This window comes from Mytilus californianus, unplaced genomic scaffold (genome assembly GCF_021869535.1).
Source record: "Mytilus californianus isolate M0D057914Y unplaced genomic scaffold, xbMytCali1.0.p SCAF_9, whole genome shotgun sequence".
Lineage (NCBI taxonomy): Eukaryota > Metazoa > Mollusca > Bivalvia > Mytilida > Mytilidae > Mytilus > Mytilus californianus.
Window position 1 is genome coordinate 97,698,337 of NW_026262745.1, and position 26,000 is coordinate 97,724,336.

Genomic DNA, 26,000 nt, shown 5'->3' on the forward strand with positions numbered 1-26,000 from the left:
CACTTGTAATTTCACATGTCCCGCCCATTTTGGTTTCTGGTTTTCAGGTCAATAATTTGACTATCAAGTGTCACGCTTCCAAAAAAATCGGCCAATCCGGCGTCACACTTAGACCCCAATGAGACCTACTAAAGACCCATCTAAAAATTTTACATTTAATTGACAAATTCAACAACACTTATCGTTATCTGGCTTTAAATAAATCAAATATAAATGGTAATAACTGATAGATTTAGATATTTCAGATTTACACTGGTAACTCTACACTAAAATTTACAACAAAAGGGAAGATTTTTCTTTCCCTATTATCATGATTATAAACTTTCCTATTTTTGGATGGTGATCATGGTGATGTTCCTTTGGCACCATGCATCTTACAGTGTTTATATTTCACAACTGGTTCGCTATGCCTGTGTCTGTCATTCTGTAGTGACATTTTGGATTTCAATGAACATTATATCTATGTATTACTGGTAAATTATTACGTCAAGGATTTTTTTTTTACCACAAATTACTTAAAACCTTTACTAAATTCTTCCATAGATATTAGATACAAAGATTTGGTTTGTAAATTTGGTGGTACCTGTAGAAAACTTATTTCAAACGGGAATACACAAACTAATTTTTACTGAGATGTTGTTTATATACTGACGGAGCCAGAAATTCAGATACAATTCAGGTAAACTAATTGATCCTTCAAATAAAATTATTCTAAAAGGTTACCAATTCAAAACTGTAATTAGACCTTTAAATATGTTTTATTGATATAAACATTGATTTTGTTATCAGTAAATTAAAAGTTAAACCAAACTAATATTATTGTTATATACATATTTACATTCATGGTTCTACAATCTGTCTGTAACTGTATTGGCATTGCAGGATGTCATGTTTTTCTTTGATTGTTAATGACAGTGTTCACGATAAAGTTTTGAATATACAGGCTTGAAGCTGAATTTTACAAAATTTTAGTTAAGATTCTATTGGCCTGTAGAGATGATTTTTACAGGCCTGACAGCATGTTTACAAGCCTTGGCTGGTGGGCCTGTGTTTGAGAGCGAAGACTGTGATTGATACTTTAGTCCTAATTTAGACATTTAGATCTATACATGATTTTTTTTTTATAAGTTGTTATTGGCTTTGAACTAGCTTTCAGTAACAGTGAGTTCTCTGAGATCTGTACTTAGGGTCTTTTTTGTTGTAGGAATGTATAAATACCCTACCATATCCAGTCTGTGCTTTTGTTACTTGTTTTTCTGATTTTGAGTTACTATAAGCCCTTTTCAGCTGATTTTTATAGTTTGTTCATATGTTGTACTGTTACACCACTGTCCCCGGTTAGGGGGAAGGTTTAAATCAGGCCGTTAGTTTTCTCATTTGAATTGTTTTACATTTGTCATTTCGGGGCCTTTTATAGCTGACTATGCGGTATGGGTTTTCCTCATTGTTGAAAGCTGTACGGTGACCTATAGTTGTTGACTTTTATGTCCTTTGGTCTCTTGGTGGAGAGTTGTCTAATTGGCAATTATAGCACATCTTCTTATTTTTATATTTATCATATAAAAGTTATTATTTTCTGTTTAAATACACATAAAATCAAGTACAACTTTATTGATCAGTAATCTGATGCAATTTGTTTTCAAACCAGAAATATTTAAAGTTAATCATTATAGTCTTTAGATTTAATTGGTTATGTGAAATTGTTTGATTTCAGAGTAAATGCGGCTCTTTGAACACCAAAGTCTGTTGAGTTTTAAATTTTTAACCTTGTAAAAGCCTATAACTGTGGTGGGTGGGGGACGGGTTGAGTGGGGGGTGGGGGTGGGATAAGGGTACTATAACAGATACAAACCATGATTGTAAATAATAATAATAATAATAAATTCTTTATTTAAAGAGGGTAAACTCAGTTAGTTACAATAAACTAATCTTCCCTGAGGCCCTCACATACAAATTACAATACAATCAAAAACAGATATTTACACATAGTTAATTTACAGTCAAGTAGTTCAATGTAATATTATTAACATGATAAGATATAAAGCTGTTCAAGATGTACATGTAGTCAAAAAATCAAATAAAAATAAAAAATATACAAATACATTGTAGAAAACATAATCTTATCAGGACTGTGTTAAGTACTTGATACTTTGTTAAAAAGTATAAGTGTTTTGAGCTTTACGCATTTTATATAATAAATGCAAGCTCATATACATTTAAAAATTTACTCTGAGTACACTCTGGGACTAATACCTGAGGGTCTTGATGGTGGTTTATCATTTCTGTATTCTTTAATTTTTTAAAACATTTTTCTCTATTCTTTATAAATTTTCCCAGAGTTACTAAATTGTGTAACTTAAAGTCTACAGTATTTGAATTAATCAGTAATTGTGTCTCAAAGAAGAATAATTATGAATTAATGTATATATATGTAGTGTCATTTTTTGAAGAAAATGATAAATAAAAACAGAATCTGTAGAAAAAGATAATAATAATTTTCCCCGTAACGGTTCTTTAATATAAACATATATATGGCCACATGATAATAATTGTTGTATCACGTGACTGGTCATTTTTTGCAGGGTTTATTTCACAATTAGATCATTCTCTCTTTGAACTGGTCATGATCAAGTTCTAATAATATGTTGAATCATATTATTGTTTGCTTTTTCATAATTATTTCACACTATATATACATTATATAGGTATATTTTTCCCCAGTATACATTTTTATTGTATTTTGTCTATGTAAACATAGGCCAATTTTCAGTACTGACCAATGTTACAATCTCTTGAGACGATCTCTCTAGCATTAGGGTTTGGACACAGGTTTCCATATCAACTGAGGTAACTTGGTTGTTGGTTTTTTACAGAGTATAAAATTTCAACTTGTATTTGCAGTTTGAATATTGTTTATATACATGATATATATATATAGATATATTATTTTCATGATATTAGTATGCAAATAAAAATAGATTATCCGGTGTCCCTCTAGTCTTGTGGGTGATCAGCAATTGTAAAATTTGTTTGAGATATTTTTGTCATATATTATTTGTATATTCATGATATTAGAATAGTGTGTACTGCAAGTGGAGTTTATTTGACTTATAAAATCAGTGCTTTATTGATCTGTAATTAATCAATAATTGGGTCACAATTATCAGTGATTCACATGATACAATAAGCAAGTTGCATTGATGAAAACTAAGCCAAAGATGGAGGGGTTAAGCCAAGTGCTAAAGTTCAGGTTACTTTAACTGATAGTTGTGAATGTAATGATAACCCTCCTTAATCGTGTTAGTTTTCATTATACATTTCTTATCAATTTTCCAGAATTCAAAATTATTCCAGATTAAAAAAATTCCTTGTTTGAATTTCATTTGATACAGTCCACTCATTTACACGTTGTCATAGTAAATCTAAATAACTCACTAATTAATATTATTACACAGGCATGACAGGCGAACATTTCAAACATTTCCAAACTTTGTTTATTTTGGCACATTCTGTGGTAATGGCTTACTTTAGAGTGGGTCAAACCTCTATAGGTGCACCGTGCAGGCATCCTGTTTTGTAGTACAAATATATCTTTCTTATTTTTCTATTGAATATAAAAAACTGAATTTACATAGAAAATTAAGTTTACTTTTTGTATTAAATTATACTTGTACAAAATCTGAGATTAAATTTGAGTGGACAAAGTTTGACTGTGACTGTCAACAGACCGTGCGATGTCTGGTTGGAAAGAGCTGTAGTTAACAGTCTTAAATACACTAGGCCACAGGCCAACCAGCCATGGCTTCAAAATTTATTAATGGGCCTTGTTAGAATTTCTACTACCTGACTACAGGACAAAAGAATCTAAATATATATATATATATAAACGCCTAAAAAGTGTACACAACAACACCAATAACAAAAAAAGGAACTATAAATGTAATTATTTATAAATATTTCGGATAACAGATATCCTTCATCAGTAAATATGATTGTGATGTTGAATGAATCATATATCAGTCTACTTAGATTAAACTATAACAATCTTGAAATTTATACAATAAAAAAGTCAAACCGAACATCAGGTAAGACGTTTGCACAATTCTAAATATGTAAATATATTATATATATAATACAAAATTTTCCCAGTATCAGGCCTATGGCAGATTCCATAAAAGAAAAGGAAATGTCTGTCAAAATGAACAAATAAATAAAAATAATACTAACTGTTATTTGAATGATAATCTGTGAATTTTTTAATGAATAATAATGTTAAATGAAGCAAAAAAAAACAATTATTGGATATGATTGTTTCCATTTAAAGTAGAAATGATCAAAACAAGTTGAAAAAATGCTAAATGTTTTACAGAATTACTTCCCATTTTTTGACACAAGTTTTATTTGTTACAATGCTTTATGTTGACACTGGTGTAATGGTTTTTGTCGAGCCTTCGACTTTAGTCTAAAAAGCGAGACATAACGATCCTACATTCCGTCAGCGTCGTTGTCGGCGGCGGCGTCCACAAATATTCACTCTGTGGTTAAAGTTTTTGAAATTTTAATAACTTTCTTAAACTATCCTGGGTTTGTACCAAACTTGGACAGAAGCTTGTTTATGATCATAAGATAGTATCTAGAAGTAAATTTTGTAAAAAAATAAATCCATTTTTTCCGTATTTTACTTTTAAATGGACTTAGATTTTCTGCCAGGAAACAACATATTCACTCTGTGGTTAAAGTTTTTAAAATTTTAATAACTTTCTTATACTATTTTGGATTTGTACCAAACTTGGACAGAACCTTGTTTATGATCAAATGCTAGTATCTAGAAGGAAATTTTGTTTTCTTCCAGTTAACATTACATTCAGTCTGCAGTTAAAGTTTTTAAACATTTATTTGATTCATAAACTATCCTGGATTTTTACCAAACTTGGACAGAAGCTTCTTTCAATCAAAAGATAGTATCAAGAGGAATATTTTTATTGATTAACTTCCTCATTTTTGTTGAGCCTGCGATTAACAGAAAAAGTAGGCGAGACACTGGGTTCCGCGGAACCCTTACGAATTTTTATTAGTGTAGTCTGATTATTCAAACATCCCTGTTTCCAAATATATCGCTATTTTTTAGTCAAAAACATCTGTGATATAATTTTTTTTTCAATTTCAAATACCTTGCTTTATAGCTGCTTGTCTGTCAATAAATCTTATGAAAACAACATGTTCGTAAAATCTTGCCACATCATTGTAGGTACTTATATAAGCCTGTTAAAACTGTATTTCATAATGTACATAAAAAAAATGCATGTTGAATCTTTCAATTAACTTTATTTAATCAATAGTTTTATCAAATATGTTGCTAACATAAGTTCTGTCAAACTTGTTATCTTATCTTAGCAACATTTGGATGTGCTACAAATTAGAGTTGTCGTTCCTGGGGTGAAATCTTGTTAAATGTCAGGCTGTGGTATTTTCTAGGAGTTTTGAAAATGACTTTCAACTAGGATAAGATCTCCAATGTTAGTTAAAAAACCCAAATATATATTGTCTGTTAAATTTATCTGATGTTAGCACAATCTTATGTTAGTTAGCATCAAGTCTGTCAAAATCTTATGTTAACGTTACAACACTATTTAGTCTGTCAAATCTTATGTTAGCAACAATAAAGTCTGTCAAATCTTATGTTAGCAACACTATTTAGTCTGTCAAATCTTATGTTAGCAACAATAAAGTCTGTCAAATCTTATGTTAGCAACAATAAAGTCTGTCAAATCTTATGTTAGCAACAATGTTCATTTCTGTCAAATCTTATGTTAGCAACAATGTTCATTTCTGTCAAATCTTATGTTAGCAACAATGTTCATTTCTGTCAATTCTTATGTTAGCAACAATGTTCATTTCTGTCAAATCTTATGTTAGCAATTCCAAGATACGGTAATCTTTTTTAAAAGCTATTATGATTCCTTTTTTACAGGTACAGATGTATAAAAATATTTTATATCAATTTGCCTTTCATTTTTAAGCAAGATATACATCCAAACCTTGAAAATACTGAAGATATCAGGATTGTTCATGTTGCTAACATAAGAATTTTCTGTCAAAATGTCTGTCCTTTTTTATACGACCGAAAACAAAATTTGGGGTTCGTATAATGCTATGATGTCGTCGTCCGAAGACATATTTGGTTTCCGGACAATAACTTTAGTTAATGTGAATGCATCTCTTTTAAATTTTACAAGAAGGTTCAATACCACAAAAGGAAGGTTGGGATTGATTTTGGGGGTTATGGTACCAACCATTTAGGAATTAGGGGCCAAAAAGGGGCCAAAAATAAGCATTTTTGTAGTTTCTGGACAATTACTTGTCTGTAAGTGTATGGATTTCTCTGACATTGTACCACTATGTTCCATATCACAAAGGGAAGGCTTGGATTGAGTTTGGGGGGTAATTGCACCAAACATGCAGGAATTAGGGGCAAAAAAGGGGCCAAAACAAGCATTTTCATACTTCTGCAAAAATATTTTGCGGTCGTATATTGGTATCACGCCGTCGTCGTCCGAATGAAATTTTTTTCCGGACAATAACTTTAGTTTAAGTGTATGGATTTCTATGAAATTTAATCAAAAGGAAGGTTTGGATTGTTTTTGGGGGTGATGGTCCCAACCGTTTAGGAATAAGGGGCCAACACAAGCATTTTTCTAGTTTCAGGACAATAACTTGTGTATTAGTATTTTGATTGCTCTGAAATTGTACCACAAGGTTCAATACCACAAGTAGAAGGTTGAGTTTTACTTTAGGGGGTAATTGCCCAAACCGTTCAGGAATTAGGGGCCAATAAGGGTCTATAAACAAGCATTTTTCTAGTTTTCATACAATAACTTGTGTTTAAGTGTATGGATGTCTCTTAATTTGTACCACATTTTACAAATAGAAAATTTCTTCAAATATTTTTTTTTTGGAGGGGGTAAAAAAAAAAAATAGGGGGGGTCAATTTGTTTCCCTCAAGATTTAAGAAATTTTCAATTTTCCAAAGAAAAAAAATTTAATTGGGGGTCACAATTTATTTTGCTAATTCTTTGTATATAGTCTGAAAACAGATTTACTAAGTATTGCACAACAGCACAGTGTATTGCACAACAGCAAGAAATCTTCAATTGAATATAAATTCAAATCATACATTTGGATTCCGGACAATAACTTTAGTTTAAGTGTATGGATCACTATGAAATTTAATAATCAAAAGGTTCAATACCACAAAAGGAAGGTTGGGATTGTTTTTGGGGGTGATGGTCCCAACCGTTTAGGAATTAGGGGCCAAAAAAGGGCCAAAACAAGCATTTTTCTAGTTTCAGGACAATAACTTGTGTAAGTATTTTGATTGCTCTGAAATTGTACCATCAGGTTCAATACTACAAGTAGAAGGTTGGGATTCATTTTGGGGGTAATTGCCCAAACCATTCAGGAATTAGGGGCCAAAAAGGGTCTAAATCAAGCATTTTCCTAGTTTTTAGACAATAACTTGTGTTTAAGTGTATGGATGTCTCTTAATTTGTACCACATTTTACAAAAAGAAAATTTCTTCAAAATTAATTTTTTTGGAAGGGAGGGGGTAAAAAAACATTTTTCTTTTTTTGGGGGGGACAATTTTTTTTCCTCAAAAGAAAATTATCTTCAAATATTATTTTTTTTGGAGGGGGGGTAAAAAAAAAGTTTTTTGGGGGGTAAAAAAAGAAGTTTTTTGAGGGTCAATTTTTTTTCCTCAAGATTTGAGAAATTGTCAATTTTCCAAAGAAAAAAATTGGGGTCACAATTTATTTTGCTAATTCTTTGTATATAGTCTGAAAACAGATTTACTAAGTATTGCGCAACAGCACAGTGTATTGCACAACAGCAAGAAATCTTCAATTGAATATAAATTCAAATCATTCAACCAATTTCAAGTTCTTTGACTACATTTATTCTGTGTCAGAAACCTATAGTGTGTCAAATATTTAATTACAATCCAAATTCAGGCCTGTGTCAAGCTTGAATATTGTGTCCAATTTTGCCCAAACTGTTCAGGGTTGGACCTCTGCGGTCGTATCCAGCTGTGCTCGGCGAAGCAGTTAATTCTAGTTTCCAGACAATAACTTGTGTTTAAGTGTACTGATCTCTCTCAAATTGTACTACAAGGTTCCATACCAGATTCTTTTTATGCCCCCGCCGTAGCGGCGGGGGCATTAAGTTTTACCCTTGTCTGTCCCAAAATTGGTTTCCGTTCTCTTTCTTGAGTTTGCCTCAACCAAATGTTATGAAACTTATACACAATGCTTATTACCACAAAACACAGATCAAGTTTGAATTTTGGTTGTATCACTTTAACCGATCTAGAGTTATGCCCCTTTATAAATGGAAAAATTGCAAAATTTTTAGTTTCCGTTCTCTAACTTAAGTTTGCCTCAACCAAATGTTATGAAACTTACACACAATGCTTATTACCACAAAACACAGATCAAGTTTGAATTTTGGTGTCATCACTTTAACCATTTTACAGTTATGCTCCTTTATAAATGGAAGAATTTCAAAATTTTTAGTTTCTGTTCTCTAACTTGAGTTTGCCTCAACCAAATGTCATGAAACTTATACACAATGCTTATTACCACAAAACACAGATCAAGTTTGAATTTTGGTGGCCTTACTTTAACTGTTCTAGAGTTATGCCCCTTTATAAATGGAAAAATTGTAAAATATTTAGTTTCTGTTCTCTAACTTAAGTTTGCCTCAACCAAATTTTATGAAACTTATACACAATGCTTATTACCACAAAACACAGATCAAGTTTGAATTTTGGTGGCCTTACTTTAAATGTTCTAGAGTTATGCCCCTTTATAAATGGAAAAATTGTAAAATTTTTAGTTTCCGTTCTCTAACTTAAGTTTGCCTCAACCAAATTTTATGAAACTTATACACAATGCTTATTACCATAAAACACAGATCAAGTTTGGATTTTGGTGGGTTCACTTTAACTGTTCTAGAGTTATGCCCCTTTATAAATGGAAAAATTGCAAAATTTTTATTTTCTTCTAAATATCAAGTAATTTTTTAAATTGGAGTTATCTTCCTTTGTCCATGATTATAGTTGAATCAACTACAATCAATGCTTTATACAATGCAATGTTTAATTTTGACTTCCACTGATAAAACACAGATCAAGTTGAATTTGGGTAGTGTCACTTTAACCATTATTGAGTTATGCCCCTTTATAAATCGAAAGATTGCAAAATTTTTAGTTTCCATTCTGTAACTTAAGGTTGCCCCAACCAAACATTATGAAACCTATACACAATATTCATTACCACAAAACTAAGATCAAGTGCAAATTTTTTTATTCTGTTTTTCTTACTTTAGTTTGCCTCAACCAAATGTTATGAAACTTATACACAATGCTTATTACTACATAATACAGATTAAGTACGAAATTTGGTGGCGACACTTTTACCATTCTTGAGTTATGTCCGTTTATAAACATAAAAATTGCTGAATTTTGAGTTTCTGTTCTCTTCTTAAATTAGCCTCAACCAAATGTTACAAGACTTACACACAATGCTTATTACCACAAAACTCAGATCAAGTTCAAATTTGGGTAGCGTCACTTTTACCGTTCTTCAGTTATGTCCCTTTATAACTATATGATATGCAAGCAGGGGCATCATCTGTGTCCACATGTGGACACTATACACATTTATTTCCAAATTTTTTCAAGTTTCAAGAAGAAATCTTCAATTGCACAGTATTGGGCAATAGATTTTTAAGATCTTTGACCACATTTATTTTGTCTCAGAAACCTTTATTATGTCAAAAATTTGATCACAATCCAAATTCAGACAGTATCAAGCTTGAATAGTGTGTCCAAATTTGCCCCAACTGTTCAGGGTTCGACCTCTGCAGTCGTATCAGGCTGCGCTCAGCGAAGCATTTTATCTTATGATAGCAACATTATATTTAACGTGTCCTTTATTTAAAAATATGATGTGAATAGCTTTAATTTTTGGCAAAAAGTCTTTATTTATATAAGTATAATATATGTATTCCAAAACAAAAGTTCATTGGTGTTGATTAATGCCAAACATACATGTACTTATGAATTTTTTTTACTTTCTTATATGGAATCTGCCCTATATGGCTACAAAAGTTCATTGTGAGACATAATTTTCGTATATATTTTTAAATGAACATGTATGTAACTCACCATCTTGTTATATTCTTGTAGGTATATACAGACATGCTATAGGTATAGCAGTTGGAGCTTTTGTTGGCCACCAAATGGTAGAATACAGTAATAACAGGAGTAGAAAGTTGCAGTTACTATATGAAGATTATGTTACAAGGCATCCTGATGCATTTAGAGAACCAGGTTATAACATTAACAGTAATAATTTTTCTGCACTTGGTGCACATTTCGACACTATAAGCCTCTTCAGTCATGTCAGTGATGCTCGTGGCCAAAATGTCTGTTAACCCATTACTAATTAAAAAAATTGAAGCGCTTATAAACCAAAAAGGACAAAAATTAAAGCCAAAGCTGAGCAAGGAATCCGAGCTTTGCATAAGGAACTAGGAGATATATTCCTTAATTTAAAATAATTTCCAAAATTTTGTAACAGCAAATTTTGATAAGATAATATCCGTATTTTCATGCCAGTACATACCCAGCTGGTGATACCCTCTGTGACAAACAGTCAACTAGCAGAGGTACTGTACATATGTAATATAGGCGATTAGGCCAGGCAAAATTATATGTGTGGTTAGAGTTTAATCCTTAAAATAAATAGCATAGGTAGGTAGTAATTGTTATACAAGTGTCCTATTTTTATTAACATGAATATATATATGGAGAGACCTGTCAGAATTTACTATGATAAGAGCTAATAAAATAATATAGGGTCTGTAGGGAATCCCTTCACACAAGTATATTCTCTTGACCTTATATGGCAAGGCATCCTGTAGCATTTAGAGAATCAGGTAATATGGGTTATTATAGGAGGGTCTGGATTGGGGGGTCTTTCATTTCTGTATACTTTAATTTTTTAGGCCATTTTTATCTATTCTTTATACTTTTTGCCTATTATTCTCTATTCTTTATATTTTAGCACCCCATTACTCTCTATTCTTTATTTTTTTTTGGTCCATTTTTCTCTATTCTTTATCTTTTTGGTTCATTTTTCTCTATTCCTTATATTTTTGGTCCATTTTTCTCTTATTCTTTATATTTTTTGCCCATTATTCCGTATTCTGTTAACCCCAATCCACACCCTCTTATAGGGCAAGGAATCCTGAGGCATTTAGACATTTTTTGGAAGCAGTAATACACGTAATCATATGGCATGGCATCCTGATGAAATAAAGAGAATCGGGTTATATGGGGTTTTCAGAATAGAGAACTAGATCTAGAGGCTCTCAAGAGCCTGTGTCGCTCACCTGTATCTACTGTGGTTTTGTAAATCATGAAAAATAAGGTTAAAATAATAATAAATAGTATAAGATACCCTAATAACGATTGAGGCCAAGTTTGGTTTAATTTGGCCCAGTAGTTAAATTAAAAGCAGAAGATTTTTCGGGGTCAATTGACAATTTTGGTCATGTTTGACTTATTTGTAGATCTAACTTTGCTGCATGAACATTATTGCTGTTTTCAGTTAATCTCTATCTACAATAATATTCAAGATAATAACCAAAAACTGCAAAATTTCCTTAAATTACCAATTCAAGGGCAGCACCCCAACAACAGGTTGTCTGATTCGTCTGAAAATTTCAGGGCAGATAGATTTTAACCTAATGAACATTTTTACCCCATGTCAGATTTGCTCTAAATGCTTTAGTTTCAGAGATTTAAGCCAAAAACTGAATTTTACCCCTATGTTCTATTTTTAGCCATGTCAGCCATATTGGTTGGCAGATGGGGTCATTGGACAATTTTTAAAGTAGATACCCTAATGATGATTGTGGCCAAGTTTGGTTAAATTTGTCTCAGTAGTTTCAGAGGAGAAGATTTTTGTAAAAGATTAAAAAAATTTAGGAAAAATTGTTAAAAATCGACTATCAAGGGCAATAACTCCTTAAGAGGTCCATTGACAATTTTGGTCATTTGACTTATTTGTAGATCTTACTTTGCTGAACATTATTGCTGTTTACCATGTTTACAGTTTAATGATGATTGTGGCCAAGTTTGGTTAAATTTGGCTCAGTAGTTTCAGAGGAGAAGATTTTTGTAAAAGTTAACGGACGCCAAGTGATGAGAAAAGCTCACTTGCCCATTGGCCAGGTGAGCTAAAAATGGGCCAATAATATAGAAAAATGAGACATAGAAATAAAGAAAAGAGAAAAATAGGCAAAAAAATATAGAATAAAAAATAATGGAGTACTGAAATATAAAGAAAAGAGAATTAATTCAGCGCATGTCTACATTTATCGGGAATTACGCCCCCTTTCAAAAATCCTACAAATGTAGAAATAACATGCATTGAATAATTTGAGCATTTTCCATGGTTACTAGAAAGTATCAATTCAACCAAAAAAATGTAAAATATTTTATTCAAATATAGAAAAATATCTTTCAGTATTAATTTTCCTTTATAAAAATTGATTAGATTTTACATTTCAAGGATGGACAATAATAAATGCACACAATAATTTCTGAATTATGTGGCAGGGTTAAGGGAGCTACCATTTGATTTTTATGGGGGGGGGGGGGGGGGGGGGGGCTAGGATGAATTTGAAAAAAAAGGCAGTACAGGAGTTTTGAGTAAAAAAAAAGCAGGATGAGCAACTTGGCAAAAAAAAAGGCAGGATGACAATTTATGTAAAAAAAGTCAGGATAAACTAATAAGAAAAAAGGCAGGACTGAATAGAGTAAAAATTAAAAGGCAGGTCAGAGATAACAACTAAAAAAAAATGCAGGACAAAATTTTTCATCCTACCCCCCCATAAAAATCAAATGGTAGCTAGCTCCCTAAAGTTGTTTTTAAGATCTCAACGCTCATCTTTTTAATCTTGTCCAGTGAACTAACAAAAGATAAATGAAAGAGCATATACAATAAATAATCATGACCAGGAAAAAGCAAAATAACAAAAATACCGAACTCCAAGGAAAACCTAAAATGGGAAATCCCCAATTAAATGGCAAAATCAAAAGCCCATACACATGAAACTAATGGAAAACAACTGTCGTATTCCTGACTTGGTACAGGCATTTCCTTATGTAGACATCAGAAACTATTAATTAACTGTATTACAGTACTGTGGATTTATTATTAGTCCCCTACCGACGAAGTCGAAGGGGACTTTAGCTTTGCATGCCATCAGTCTGTCTGTCTGTCTGTCTGTCTGTCAGTCCGTCCAGCAAATCAGTTTTCCACACTTTTTTTCTTCATGCTTGAAGATATTGATTTGATATTTGGTGTATTGTTTCATCATGACAAGTTACAGATCAAGTTCGAATTTTGTACCGGTCTGATGATTGTGTGTAGAGTTATGGTCCTTTGACTTAGAAAATTCACTCTAATAATCAGTTTTCCACGGTTTTTTTTGTCAGTCTTGAAGATATTGATTTGATAATTGATATATAGTTGTATCATAACAAGTTACAGTTCAAGTTTGAATTTTGTTCCGGTCTGATGATTTTGTGCAGAGTTATGGTCCTTGGACTTAGAAAATTCACTCTAATAATCAGTTTTCCGCACTTTTTTTCGTCATGCTTGAAGATATTGATTTGAAAATTGGTATATAGTTTTATCATGAAAAGTTACAGATCAAGTTCGAATTTTGTTCTGGTCTGATGATTTTGTGCAGAGTTATGGTCCTTGGACTTAGAAAATTCATTCAAATAATCAGTTTTCAACACTTTTTTTCATTATGCTTATATTGATATTGACTTGATATTTGTTATATAGTTTACACCATGACAAGTTATAGATCAAGTTAGAATTTTGTTCCAATGAATTTTTAACCGATAGGGGACTATGTATTGCCATGCAATACTCACAGAATGCTCGTTATTTGTGGTATACCAATTTTCGTGGATTTCGTGGGGATATGTAAACCACGGATTTAAAGGTTCAACAAAGCGCCAATTATCTTATCTTTAGGCTTGTATGCAGAAATAACGTTTTACCTCTAACATGTCTAATCCACAAAAATTGGTACCTACGAAATAACGTTTTACATCTAATCCTCAAAAATTGGTACCCACAAAATAACGTTTTACCTCTAATCCACAAAAATTGGTACCCACGAAATAACGTTTTACATCTAATCCACAAAAATTGGTACCCATGAAAAATAAAGAAATCCACAGTAAAAGATTAGTTTTGTTCTTTTAAGGTGGTACATAACACTACAGGGAGATAACTCTGTAAAAATCAGCTGAACGTTTTAATCACATTCTATTGTTAAGGAAATATTAAGCTTCTCAATGATCAAAATTAGTGTTTGTCAAACTGCTATATATCCAATGAAATTTTTCCAATAAAGTGTGTGGTTTAAGTTTTTTGAAATTTTTATATTTTTGTCAAAGGGTCAAAGTTAATATTTTGTCAACATTTTATGAAAATTAATTTTAGTCAAGGTGTTTGGTACCACCTTAATTTTAATTACAATTGTTTTTCATTTCAGATCCAAAACCAAAGTACAAGGATGTTTTGTTACCATGGTTTCCAACACGCTAATATGATTGCTTACACAAACTCTGCTTTAAACATTTGCTGTTTGATAATATTGTTATTTACTGAAGAAAGAATGTGTTTAAAAGTCAAAGTATTAGTTTTTTCTTTGTTTATTATGATTAACCTTGGAGTAATGTAACAAAATGTGAGACTTGAAAAAAAGCAGCAACATTTACTGCTGAAATTGTTTTAAGGATGTACTTAGGTGAAATTAAAAAAATATAGAATTTAAAATTGAAACTATAAGTCAGAAAAGCATTAGTTAAGGAACAAAATAAGCAAAAAATATTGATAGATTATGGAGCTCCTTTTCAAGATATTTAATTTTTATACGACCGCAAAAATTAAAAAATTTTTGGTCGTATATTGGTATCACGTTGTCGTCATCGTCGTCAGCGTCGTCCGAAGACAGATGGTTTCCGGATAATAACTTTAGTATAAGTAAATAGAAATCAATAAAATTTTAACACAAGGTTTATAACCACTAAAGGAAGGTTGGGATTGATATTGGGGGTTATGGTCCCAACTGTTAAGGAATTAGGGGCCAAAAAGGGGCCCAAATAAGCATTTTTGTAGTTTCCAGACATTAACTTGTGTTAAAGTGTATGAATCTCTCTGAAATTATACCACAAGTTTCCATACTACAAACACTACAAACCAGTAAAAGTCTGAAATGGCCTATATCTGTACTCGACTGTACTGATTTTTACTCGACCAGTCTGAATTGGTCTGAAATTTACTTGATAATACTCGACTGTAGTCTGAACCATACTTAACAGTCTGAACTTATACTCGACCAGTACTTAACCATTGTATACGTATCTGAACCATGCTCGACCTAGTCTGAACCATGCTCGACCTAGTCTGAACCATACTCGACCTAGTCTGAACCATACTCGACCAAGTCTTAACCAACCTAGACCTATTTTTTGTATCTATCTATTGTATTTTATCAATTTAGGAACTGTTTTTTATCAACAGCTATTTCTCCTGGTTAGAAATTTTAACAACAATTTGAAATTAAAAATGTATTCAATATAGCATTGAAACCAAAATTTCACAATAAACATGATATAACTTCATCACCATATTCATCAACACTTATATACATACATATATATCACCTTTAAAATGAAATTAAAACAAGCTGATCAAATAATCTCAAAACTGAATTGTGACTAATATTTTCAATGTTATTCAAATTTTTTGAATGTTTCAGATATATTTTATGGTTACTGGACAATTTTCACCATTTACTTAAGCCTTGTATAGATTTATGGTGTCAGTTGAGTTTAGTTAATAATGCAGTGAACATTTTTTTTATTAAAATATATATAAAATAGCATATAAAGCAACTTAATAAATTAAAAAAATGACACCTTTGTTTTGTTAAACCAAGAATTTAATATAATCATGATAATAGAACTTCCATAGTAATCCTGTGATAAACTTTTTAAAAGGGAAATGTGTTCCAAAGTTACGGTAAAAATTTATTTCAATTAAATTTAAATAATTTTTGTCAAAATTAAAGACATGGCATACAAGAAGCACTTTAATAAGGTTTAATTACCTCAGTACATGTGTGTTTTACAGGTAAAAAGAAAGCCCTATTTTTCTTAAACTCGTGTATTACTTATCTAGTGAATTCAAAAGGCCTTGCGATTTAAGTTTCACAGGATGTTGCAATTTTGAATGAATGTTATTTAGAATTTAATCCTCTCTGACCAGGTGTGATCTTTTTCATGAGTTTGCCCCAAGCAGGAGGTATTACTTTATACTTCACCACTAATCAGAAGAACAATTTTATTAATTTCTTTAATTTTTATCCCTTTTTGATATATATTGTATATAATATATCCCATATTATAATAATAGATATATTTCTAATATAAGGTTAAACAATTTCAGTGATTTTGTTGGCTGTTGTTACCTCATTTAAAAAAAAATTATATAACTATTGTACATTTTTTTGTATGTAACCATGAAACCTATGTAGTTTTTATTTAGGAATTTAGGAAAATTAATTTAAAAAAAAAACACATGCCAAACAAGAAGCACCTTAATAGGGTTTAATTACCCTCAGTATAGGTGTGGTTTTTAGGTAAAAGAAACCTTTTTTTAACAAAACTCTAAAACTTTAAATTTTTAAAATTAATATAATTAAATTATTATATAACATAATTTGATTTAACTATCTCTATTCGATAAATCTGAGAATCATGTAAGAATGTTAAAATCTGTTTTTATAATATATCTTTATTTTATTGTGGCTGTTGTCATGTCAGTTAAAAAGAAATTTATTTTAACAGTTTAAAAATTTAGAAAAAGTAGACGTTATTTGGTCAAGTATGGTTCAGACTGGTCGAGTATTGTTCAGACCTTTGGTCGAGTATGGTTTAGACTGAAAAAAAAAGGTCGAGTACAGGTCGAGAATGGGTTAAGACTGTTTCAGACTGGTCGAGTAATAGTTCAGACTATTTTCAATGGCAAAGATAAGGGTCAAGTACAAATCAGTACAGTCGAGTATGGTTAAGACTGGGGTCGAGTAATGTCGAGTAAAATTCAGATCAATTCAGACTGGTCGAGTAAAAATCAGTACAGTCGAGTACAGATATAGGCCATTTCAGACTTTTACTGGTTTGTAGTGAAAGGGATGGTTAAGATTGACTTTGGGGGGTTATGGCTCAAACCAATTAGTAATTAGGGGCAAAAAAAAGGGGAAAAACAAGGGTTTTTCTGGTTAAAGGACAATTGAGACCATATAAAAGCAGTGTAAGGGAGGTAATCCAAATCAATTAAAAGAACACTGTTTGATTACCTCCCTTTCACTGCTTGTAAATCATGTATTAAGAAATGATGATTGTCTTGTGGTGATTAACTGTCAATTTATTTTTAGCAGTTACTATTAATTAATATTAATTTTAGCCATGACTATGTATGTCATTTTATATTTTAAAACTTTTATGTTTTATTTAAATGCGTAATTATGGTTGCAAACTCCATTAGAAATTTGAATTGAGATACTGACCATACCTTGAGGGAAAGATTTTTTGGGGAAAAAGGGAAAGGGGGGAGGTGAAAAAAATTGGAGCATAGTGTATTGCACAAAAGCAAAAAATTGAATATAAATTCAAATCATATAACCAATTTGAAGTTCTTTGACTACAGTTATTCTGTGTCAGAAACCTATTATGTGTCAAAAATTTAGTTACAATCCAAATTCAGACCTGTATCAAGCATGAATATTGTGTCCATTTTGGCCCCAACTTTTCAGGGTTGGACATCTGCGGTCGTATCCAGCTGCGCTCAGCGAAGCAATTTATTTTTAAATGGCGGGATAAGGCTGACTCGGATTTTTACCTTATATTTGAAGTGGTATTATTTGGGTCTCAAATGGAAAGAAAAGAAATTTAGAATCTGCGTAAATTTTGGTAAATGACCTTTTATGAGCTATTGAAGTCTTATATGAAAAGAAAAATGGGTGTTATGGGACAAAATATTTTACCCAGTATCGTAGGAAAAAACCAAGGAGTCTGAACATCTGTCAAAAATTCCTAAACCTCACCTAAGTACATCCTTCAGCTTCAATGTTTTGTATTTACTTAAAGTAGAAGGACTGGGCATACCTTGTTATGCATTATCAAGGTCTCAAATTTATGTTTGGCATATTTTATTGTTGCCCTTGACATCATTTGCATGGTTCATTGACTGTTTTACACCCCACACAGAAAGGACAAGCAGTCATTTTTACTTTTGTGCCCCCATCTGTCCATCCTTTATAAGATTTTTTGATATTTATGTTAAAGTTGAAAATCAAGGCCATATTTTGCCAAAAGTGAAAAGTGTCCTTTTCAGTGATTGGGGCAATTCACTTTGAAATATGCTTGAATTTTCCACAGGTTATGTTGGACAGGATTGAAAATCCATGTGATATTACTGTAAAATCACCAACAGTCATCCTGTTTCAACGATTCACTCGCCAGAAAGAATGAATTTTATCTGAATCATCATGTGTGTACTGTAAAACTCTACAGTAGTTACAGATCTGAATTTTGAGATCCAAGTTCTGATTGACCTCTTTTAGACTTAATATAAAAAGAAGGAGATGATGTATCATTGCCAACGAGACAACTATCCACCAAAGTTCGGGAGCCTGTAGTACTGTGGTTGTCGTTGGTTCATGTCTGTCATATTAGTTTTTCGTAAATTGTTTTGTTATGAACTAGGTCATTAGTTTTCTCGTTTGAATTGTTTCACAGTTTACATGTCGACTATAAGGTATGGCTTTTTGTCGAGCCTGCGACTTTTGTCGCAGAAAGCTCGACATAGGGATAGTGATGCAGCGGCGTTAACTAACTTCTTAAAAGCTTAATATTTCAGAAGGTAGAAGACCTAGATGCTTCATACTTTGTATATATATGCCTTATGATATGAAGTTTCCGTCTGTCATATGTCCAATGTCCTTGACCTCATTATTTCATGGTTTTAGTAACAACTTGAAAAAAAAGTTAAGATTTTTTGTAACGTTAATTTCTCCCTTATTATGAGTAATAGGATAACTATATTTGGTATGTGCATACCTTGCAAGGTTCTCTTACCTGTCAGACAGTTTTCACTTGACCTCCACCTCATTTCATGGATCAGTGAACAAGGTTAAGTTTTCGTGGTCAAGTCCATATCTCAGATACTATAAGCAATAGGTCTACTATATTTGGTGTATGTAATGATTGTAAGGTGTACATGTCCAACTGGCAGGTGTCATCTGACCTTGACCTCATTTTCATGGTTCAGTGGTCATAGTTTAGTTTTTGTGTTTTGGTCTGTTTTTCTAATACTGTATGCAATAGGTCAACTATATTTGGTGTATAGAAATATTTTATGATGTACATGTCAGTCTGGCAGGTTTTCAAAAATTAACTATAATGTTTATGTACTATTTTGCTAACACAGTAAATGGGATAAATGAGTATTAAATAGATCAACTGTACAACTGTCAGAATTTATTTAAATCTAGGTGATAAAATCTTTGTTTTATCTTTTATTACAAATTCTATTTTTTCTCATAATATAATGTGGATATAAACAAAAAGAGACAACTCTTATCTTCCTACTTCTCCATGTACATCCCTTAGTGGCCTTACATTATCAAACCAAAAATTATTTAGATACTTTCATCTTTATTTTCTCATTTAATATTAAACACAACTGATAAATTGAAACTATATAATAAGAATAACGCCTGAGATATAATAAGCATTAATATGATTTCTTTTGTCACGTTTGTGATTTCTATGATGTGTTTTGGTCTGTTTTTCTTAAACTTTAAGCAATAGGTCAACTATATTTGGTGTATGGAATGATTGTAAGGTGTATATGTATGTCTGGCAGGTATCATTTGACCTTCACCTCATTTTCACAGCTCATTGCTCAATGTTAAGTTTTTAACTCACCTGGCCCAAAGGGCCAAGTGAGCTTTTCTCATCACTTGGCGTCCGTTGTCTGTCATCGTCATCGTCATTAACTTTTTACATTTTGAACTTCTTCTAGAGAACCACTGAATGGAATGAAACCAAACATGGCATGAATGTTCCTTATGAGGTGTTGTTACTTTGTAACTGATCCATCATCCAAGATGGCCGCCAGCGGGGGACTTCGTTTAACATAGGACCCTACGGGAAATACATACAAATGTCTTTTTTTAGAGAACCACTGAATGGAATGAAATAAAACATGGCATAAATGTTCCTTATGAGGTGCTAACCAAGTGTTGTAACTTTGTAGGCGATCAATCATCCAAGATGGCCGCCAGCGGGGACTTAGTTTAACATAGGACCCTATGGGAAATACATACAAATGTTTTCTTTTAGAGAACCACAGAATTGAATGAAACCAAACATAGCATGGATGTTCCTAATGAGGTGCTGGCTAAGTGTTGTTACTTTGTAGCCAATCAATCATCCAAGATGGCTGCCAGCAGGGAACTTAGTTTAACAAAGGACCCTATAGACAATACATACAAATGTCTTCTTTTAGAGAACCACTGAATGGAATGAAACCAAACATGGCATGAATGTTCCTTATGAGGTACTGACCAAGTGTTGTTACTTTGTAGCCAATCAATCATCCAAGATGGCCACCAGCAGGGGACTTAGTTCAACATAAGACCCTATGGGAAATACATACAAATGCTTCTTCTAGAGGAGCACTGAATGGAATGAAACCAAACATGGCATAAATGTTCCTTATGAGGAGCTGATAAAGACCTTAATACATGTACCTTTATAGATTGAGATATACCAAGAAAAAAAGATCTACACATAAGTCAACATGAGCAAAATTGTCATTTGACATCTTGTTGGAGTTATTGTCCTTATAAAGTAATTTTCTACAATTTCAATGAATTTATTGGTAATTTCTGTAAACTTTACAAAAGTCTTCTGCTTTTGGTTAAATTACAGGGCCAATATTAATCAAAATTTGGCCTCAATCAATATTAGGGTATCTGTTATGATTTTAATCTATTTCTACATGATTTCCAAAACCAAAGTAGAATCAGGTGAGCGACACAGGCTCTTGAGAGCCTCTAGTTGTGTTTTGGTCTGTTTTTCTAATACTGTATGCAGTAGGTCAACTATATTTGGTGTATGGAAATATTTTACGATGTACATGTCAGTTTGGCAGGTTTTATTTGACCTTGACCTCATTTTCACGGTTCATTGCTCAATGTTATGTTTTTGTGCTTTGGTCTGTTTTTCTAATATTGAATGCAATAGGTCAACTATATTTGGTGTATGGAAATATTTTATGATGAACAGTCTGGCAGGTTTTATTTGACCATGACCTCATTTTCACGGTTCATTGCTCATTGTAAAGTGTTTGTGTTTTGGTCTGTTTTTCTATTACTGTATGCAGTAGGTCAACTATATTTGGTGTATGGAAATATTTAACGATGTACATGTCAGTTTGGCAGGTTTTATTTTACCTTGACTACATTTTCACGGTTCATTGCTCAATGTTAAGTTTTTGTGCTTTGGTCTGTTTTTCTAATACTGTATGCAATAGGTCAACTATATTTGGTGTATGGAAATATTTTACGATGTAGTCTGGCAGGTTTTATTTGACCTTGACCTCATTTTCACGGTTCATTGCTCAATGTTAAGTTATTGTGTTTTGGTCTGTTTTTCTAAAACTGTATGCAGTAGGTCAACTTTATTTGGTTTATGGAAATATTTTACGATGTACATGTCTGTCTGGCAGGTTTTATTTAACCTTGACCTTATTTTCATGGTTCATTGCTCAATGTTAAGTTTTTATGTTTTGGTCTGTTTTCCTTAAACTGTATGCAAAAGGTCAACTATATTTGCTGTATGGAAATATTTTACGATGTATATGTCAGTCTGGCAGGTTTTTTTTTTAACCTTGACATTTTCATGATTCATTGCTTATGTTAAGTTTTTGTGTTTTGGTCTGTTTTTCTTAAACTTTAAGCAATAGGTCAACTATATTTGGTGTATGGAATGATTGTAAGGTGTATATGTCTGTCTGGCAGGTATCATTTGACCTTCACCTCATTTTCATGGTTGATTGGTCAATGTTCAGTTTTCCGGGTTTACTTTGTTTCTTAGATACTTTAAGCAATAGGTCAACTATATTTGATGCATGAAATGATTGTAAGGTGTACATGTCTGTCTGGCAGGGTTCATCTGACCTTGACTTCATTTTCATGGTTCATTGGTCAATATAGAATTTCCATGGTTTGGTCCGTTTCTTTTATAATATAAGCAAATAGGTCATCTATAGTTTGTTTATGGAATGATTGTATTATAAGTTTACATGTATTTCCGGCTTGGTTTATCTGACCTTCACCTCATTTTCTTGGATCATAAATGTTAATGTGATACTTGTAGTAAAACTTTATATGTAGGACTATCACCATAAAATCAATGGTCAGTATAATAGGCGAGACATTTCAGCTTGTGCATTCTTGTTCTCATAGTTGAAGGCCGTACTGTGGTATATAATTGCTTACTTCCATTTCATTTAAACTTTGATTTATAAGTATTCTCATTGGAAATCATACCACATCTCATTTTTATATTGACCAAAAATATCGACTTCTTATTGGAATTGTTGAATGTGAATGACATCCATGTTTATTTTTTGGCAGAAAATATATTAAACAGAGAAACTATAAATCGACAGCAAAAAAGACCGTTTAGAAAAGGTGGAAAGGGGTAAATATGTCCAAATATATACATTGGCTTAGTATTTGATTTATTTCAAAAGTGCACAAATTACAACAAAACAAAAGAAAGACAGGGATTCAGAAAAAAGAAAGACTGATATAAATCTCCCTTGGGTCATAACATTTGGGTTAAATCCATCACCTTCCTTATATTTAAAAGGGAATTATATACTGTTCTGTTGCATCTTTTAATGATTTACTGTCAGCCTTCAGATGAATTTAGTAAACGATGAAGGCATGCGCTACATAGATTCAGCTAATGACGCCTCGTTTGGTGTTGGATATTTATCGGCAGAAACGATGTCACGTTTACGGATGTCTATGGCGCGGAATCAAGGTCAAAAATGCTTATTTACGTATAACCATAATTCGATTACATACAGAAATCGAATTATGTTTTTACAGAAACAATTCCATATATACATATATCAAATAACGTTCACACAGAAATAATTATGTATGTACGGAATTCGATTTACGTATATACGGAATTCAATTTACGTATATACATAATTCCGTTTTCGTATATGCGTAATTAGATTTACGTATTTATACATAAATCAAATAAGGTATATACGTAAATCAAATTCCGTTTATACATAACTATCTAATTCGTTTTACGTATAAAGAATTCCATATATATAGATTATAACATGGCATTTTTCATATCAGACCCCTTATCAGCCCTAGGTCATGATATCAGCCCGAGAGCCGATAGGCTCGAGGGATGATTTTGACCATGGGCTGATAAGGGGTCTGATATGAAAAATGACATGTTATGTTCTTTTTATCATATACTTCAGCAGAAGCCATACAGACATGAAAACTTTTTTAAAACTTTATAAAATTCATTTATTGTATTATTTGTTTTGCGTTTTTTAATAAAATATTCTCCTGTTTCCTAATATTCCTTCTGTTATTCTACTTGGCTATCTTTTTCACTTAAATGTACCACTGAGGTTTATTTTCCGGAATTTGCAGAATGACGTCGAAATGCTTTGCGATTACGTTAAAGAAAGGCATGCGATAAAAACCGGAAGCAGCTGATATAAACCGGAAACAGTTGATATATACCGAAAGCAGTTGATAAAAAAAGTCATATCACACGGCTAAGACAATTCTTCAAATTTATTGAATAAATATATGTATAAACTAGTTTTATCAAGGGGTACAATTATACCATTATTTTCTACAAGTATATGATAAATACGTTTCTCTAATTCTTCGTCAATTTATCCCTTTCTGCACCCATTGTATAAAAAAAATTTAATCAACGTGTGATTCGTTTGATCTCAGTTCTTCATTGGTTAAAATCCGATTATGACGTAGAATTTTCTTGCTTTCCTCTGAATTTCCTATTGTGACGGCATGAAAAAAGGCGACCATGCCTGATGACGTCACATAGAAAGAACACATCTTTTTGCAGATTATTCAAAAAGAAGGAAGAAGTTTGCCTGCATATTAATTGAAAATCATTAGAGAAACAGATTCCACCACCAAATCTCGTGTAATACGATATTTATCCACTCTCGACAGTTAAATTTTAAATATTCAAAACGCTCGGCGAGCCTCGCGTTTTAAATTTGAAAATTTAACTGTCTCGAGTGGATAAATGTCGTATCACACTCGATGCAGTGGTAGAATCTATATTTCTCTAATTCTTCGTCAATTTATCTCTTTCTGCACCCATTGTATAAAAAAAATTTAATCAACGTGTGGTTCATTTGATCTCAGTTCTTCATTGGTTAAAATCCGATTATGACGTCGAATTTTCTTGCTTTCCTCTGAATTTCCTATTGTGACGGCATGAAAAAAAGGCGACAATGCCTGATGACGTCACATATGCAGATCATTCGAAAAGAAGGAATAAATTTGCCTGCGTATTGTTTGAAATTCATTAGAGAAACAGATTCCACCACCAAATCTCGTGTAATACGATATTTATCCACTCTCGACAGTTAAATTTTAAATATTTAAAACGCTCGGCGAGCCTCGCGTTTTAAATTTGAAAATTTAACTGTCTCGAGTGGATAAATATCGTATCACACTCGATGCAATTGTAGAATCTATATATATCAAATTTCGTATATACGTAAATCGATTTCCGTATATGCATAAATCGAATTCTGTATAAACATAATTAATCTGTATATACAAAATTTTCTGTATGTACGTATTTCTATTTACGTATATACGTAAATCGAATTCCGTATATACGTAAATCGAATTACGTATATGCGTAAATAATTATCTATATACGTAAATAAGTATTTTTGACCCTGATTCCGCGCAATAGATGTCAGTAGAAGAAAGTAATATTTTCCCATTGCTGAATTTGTCAGATACTTTTGATACGTCTTGTTCAATTTCAGATGCCTTTAACTTGCATTTCAACTTTCCTTAGACTGCAACAACATTTCGTAATGACAAATCACTACTGATGACCAGGTTTGACTTTCCACGAGGAGCACGCCTTGGTTTCATAATAACTGAATCGCCGTTATACCTTTCCAGTTTGTCTTGTGAATTTCTAATAGGGGTGGTCTTTGCAATGTGATCGGGAATATAAGAAAGATATTTTTGCAATATTTGCGGCATAGGGAATGTCTATTTGTGAAAACAAAAATATTCGTGTAAACAAGAAATGAGCGACTGGAAAGCGGTGTTGTGTTCTAGCAAGGGGAGACCGTTGTACAAGCTTTCGAACTTAATTATTAGTCCCCTACCGACGAAGTCGAAGGGGACTTTAGGTTTGCACTCCGTCAGTCCGTCTGTCTGTCTGTCTGTCCATCCGTCAGTCCGGCAAATCAGTTTTCTACACTTTTTTTCTTCGTGCTTGAAGATATTGATTTGATATTTGGTGTATTGTTTAACCATGGCAAGTTACAGAACAAGTTCGAATTTTGTTCCAGTCTGATGATTTTGTGCAGAGTTATGGTCCTTGACTTAGAAAATTAGTTTTCCTCACCTTTTTTTGTCATGCTTGATGAAGATATTGATTTCATGATTGGTATATAGCTTTAACATGACAAGTTACAGATCAAGTTCGAATGTTGTTC

At 32.2% G+C, this 26,000-nt stretch overlaps 1 protein-coding gene across 2 annotated transcripts in view; it reads left to right on the forward strand.

The window, feature by feature from the left end:
• LOC127714556 (uncharacterized) overlaps nucleotides 1-26,000 on the forward strand; it is a 93,451-nt gene that overhangs the window by 1,831 nt on the left and 65,620 nt on the right. Inside the window, exons 2-3 of one of the 2 annotated variants that reach the window (XM_052220639.1) lie at nucleotides 10,247-10,390; nucleotides 14,647-14,787. In XM_052220639.1, the coding sequence (XP_052076599.1) occupies nucleotides 10,247-10,390; nucleotides 14,647-14,699 (197 nt within the window). In that variant the 3' untranslated portion in view covers nucleotides 14,700-14,787. Of the gene's footprint in view, nucleotides 1-10,246; nucleotides 10,391-14,646; nucleotides 14,788-26,000 lie in introns of those variants that run through there. The other variant, XM_052220640.1, reaches the window with a different exon arrangement.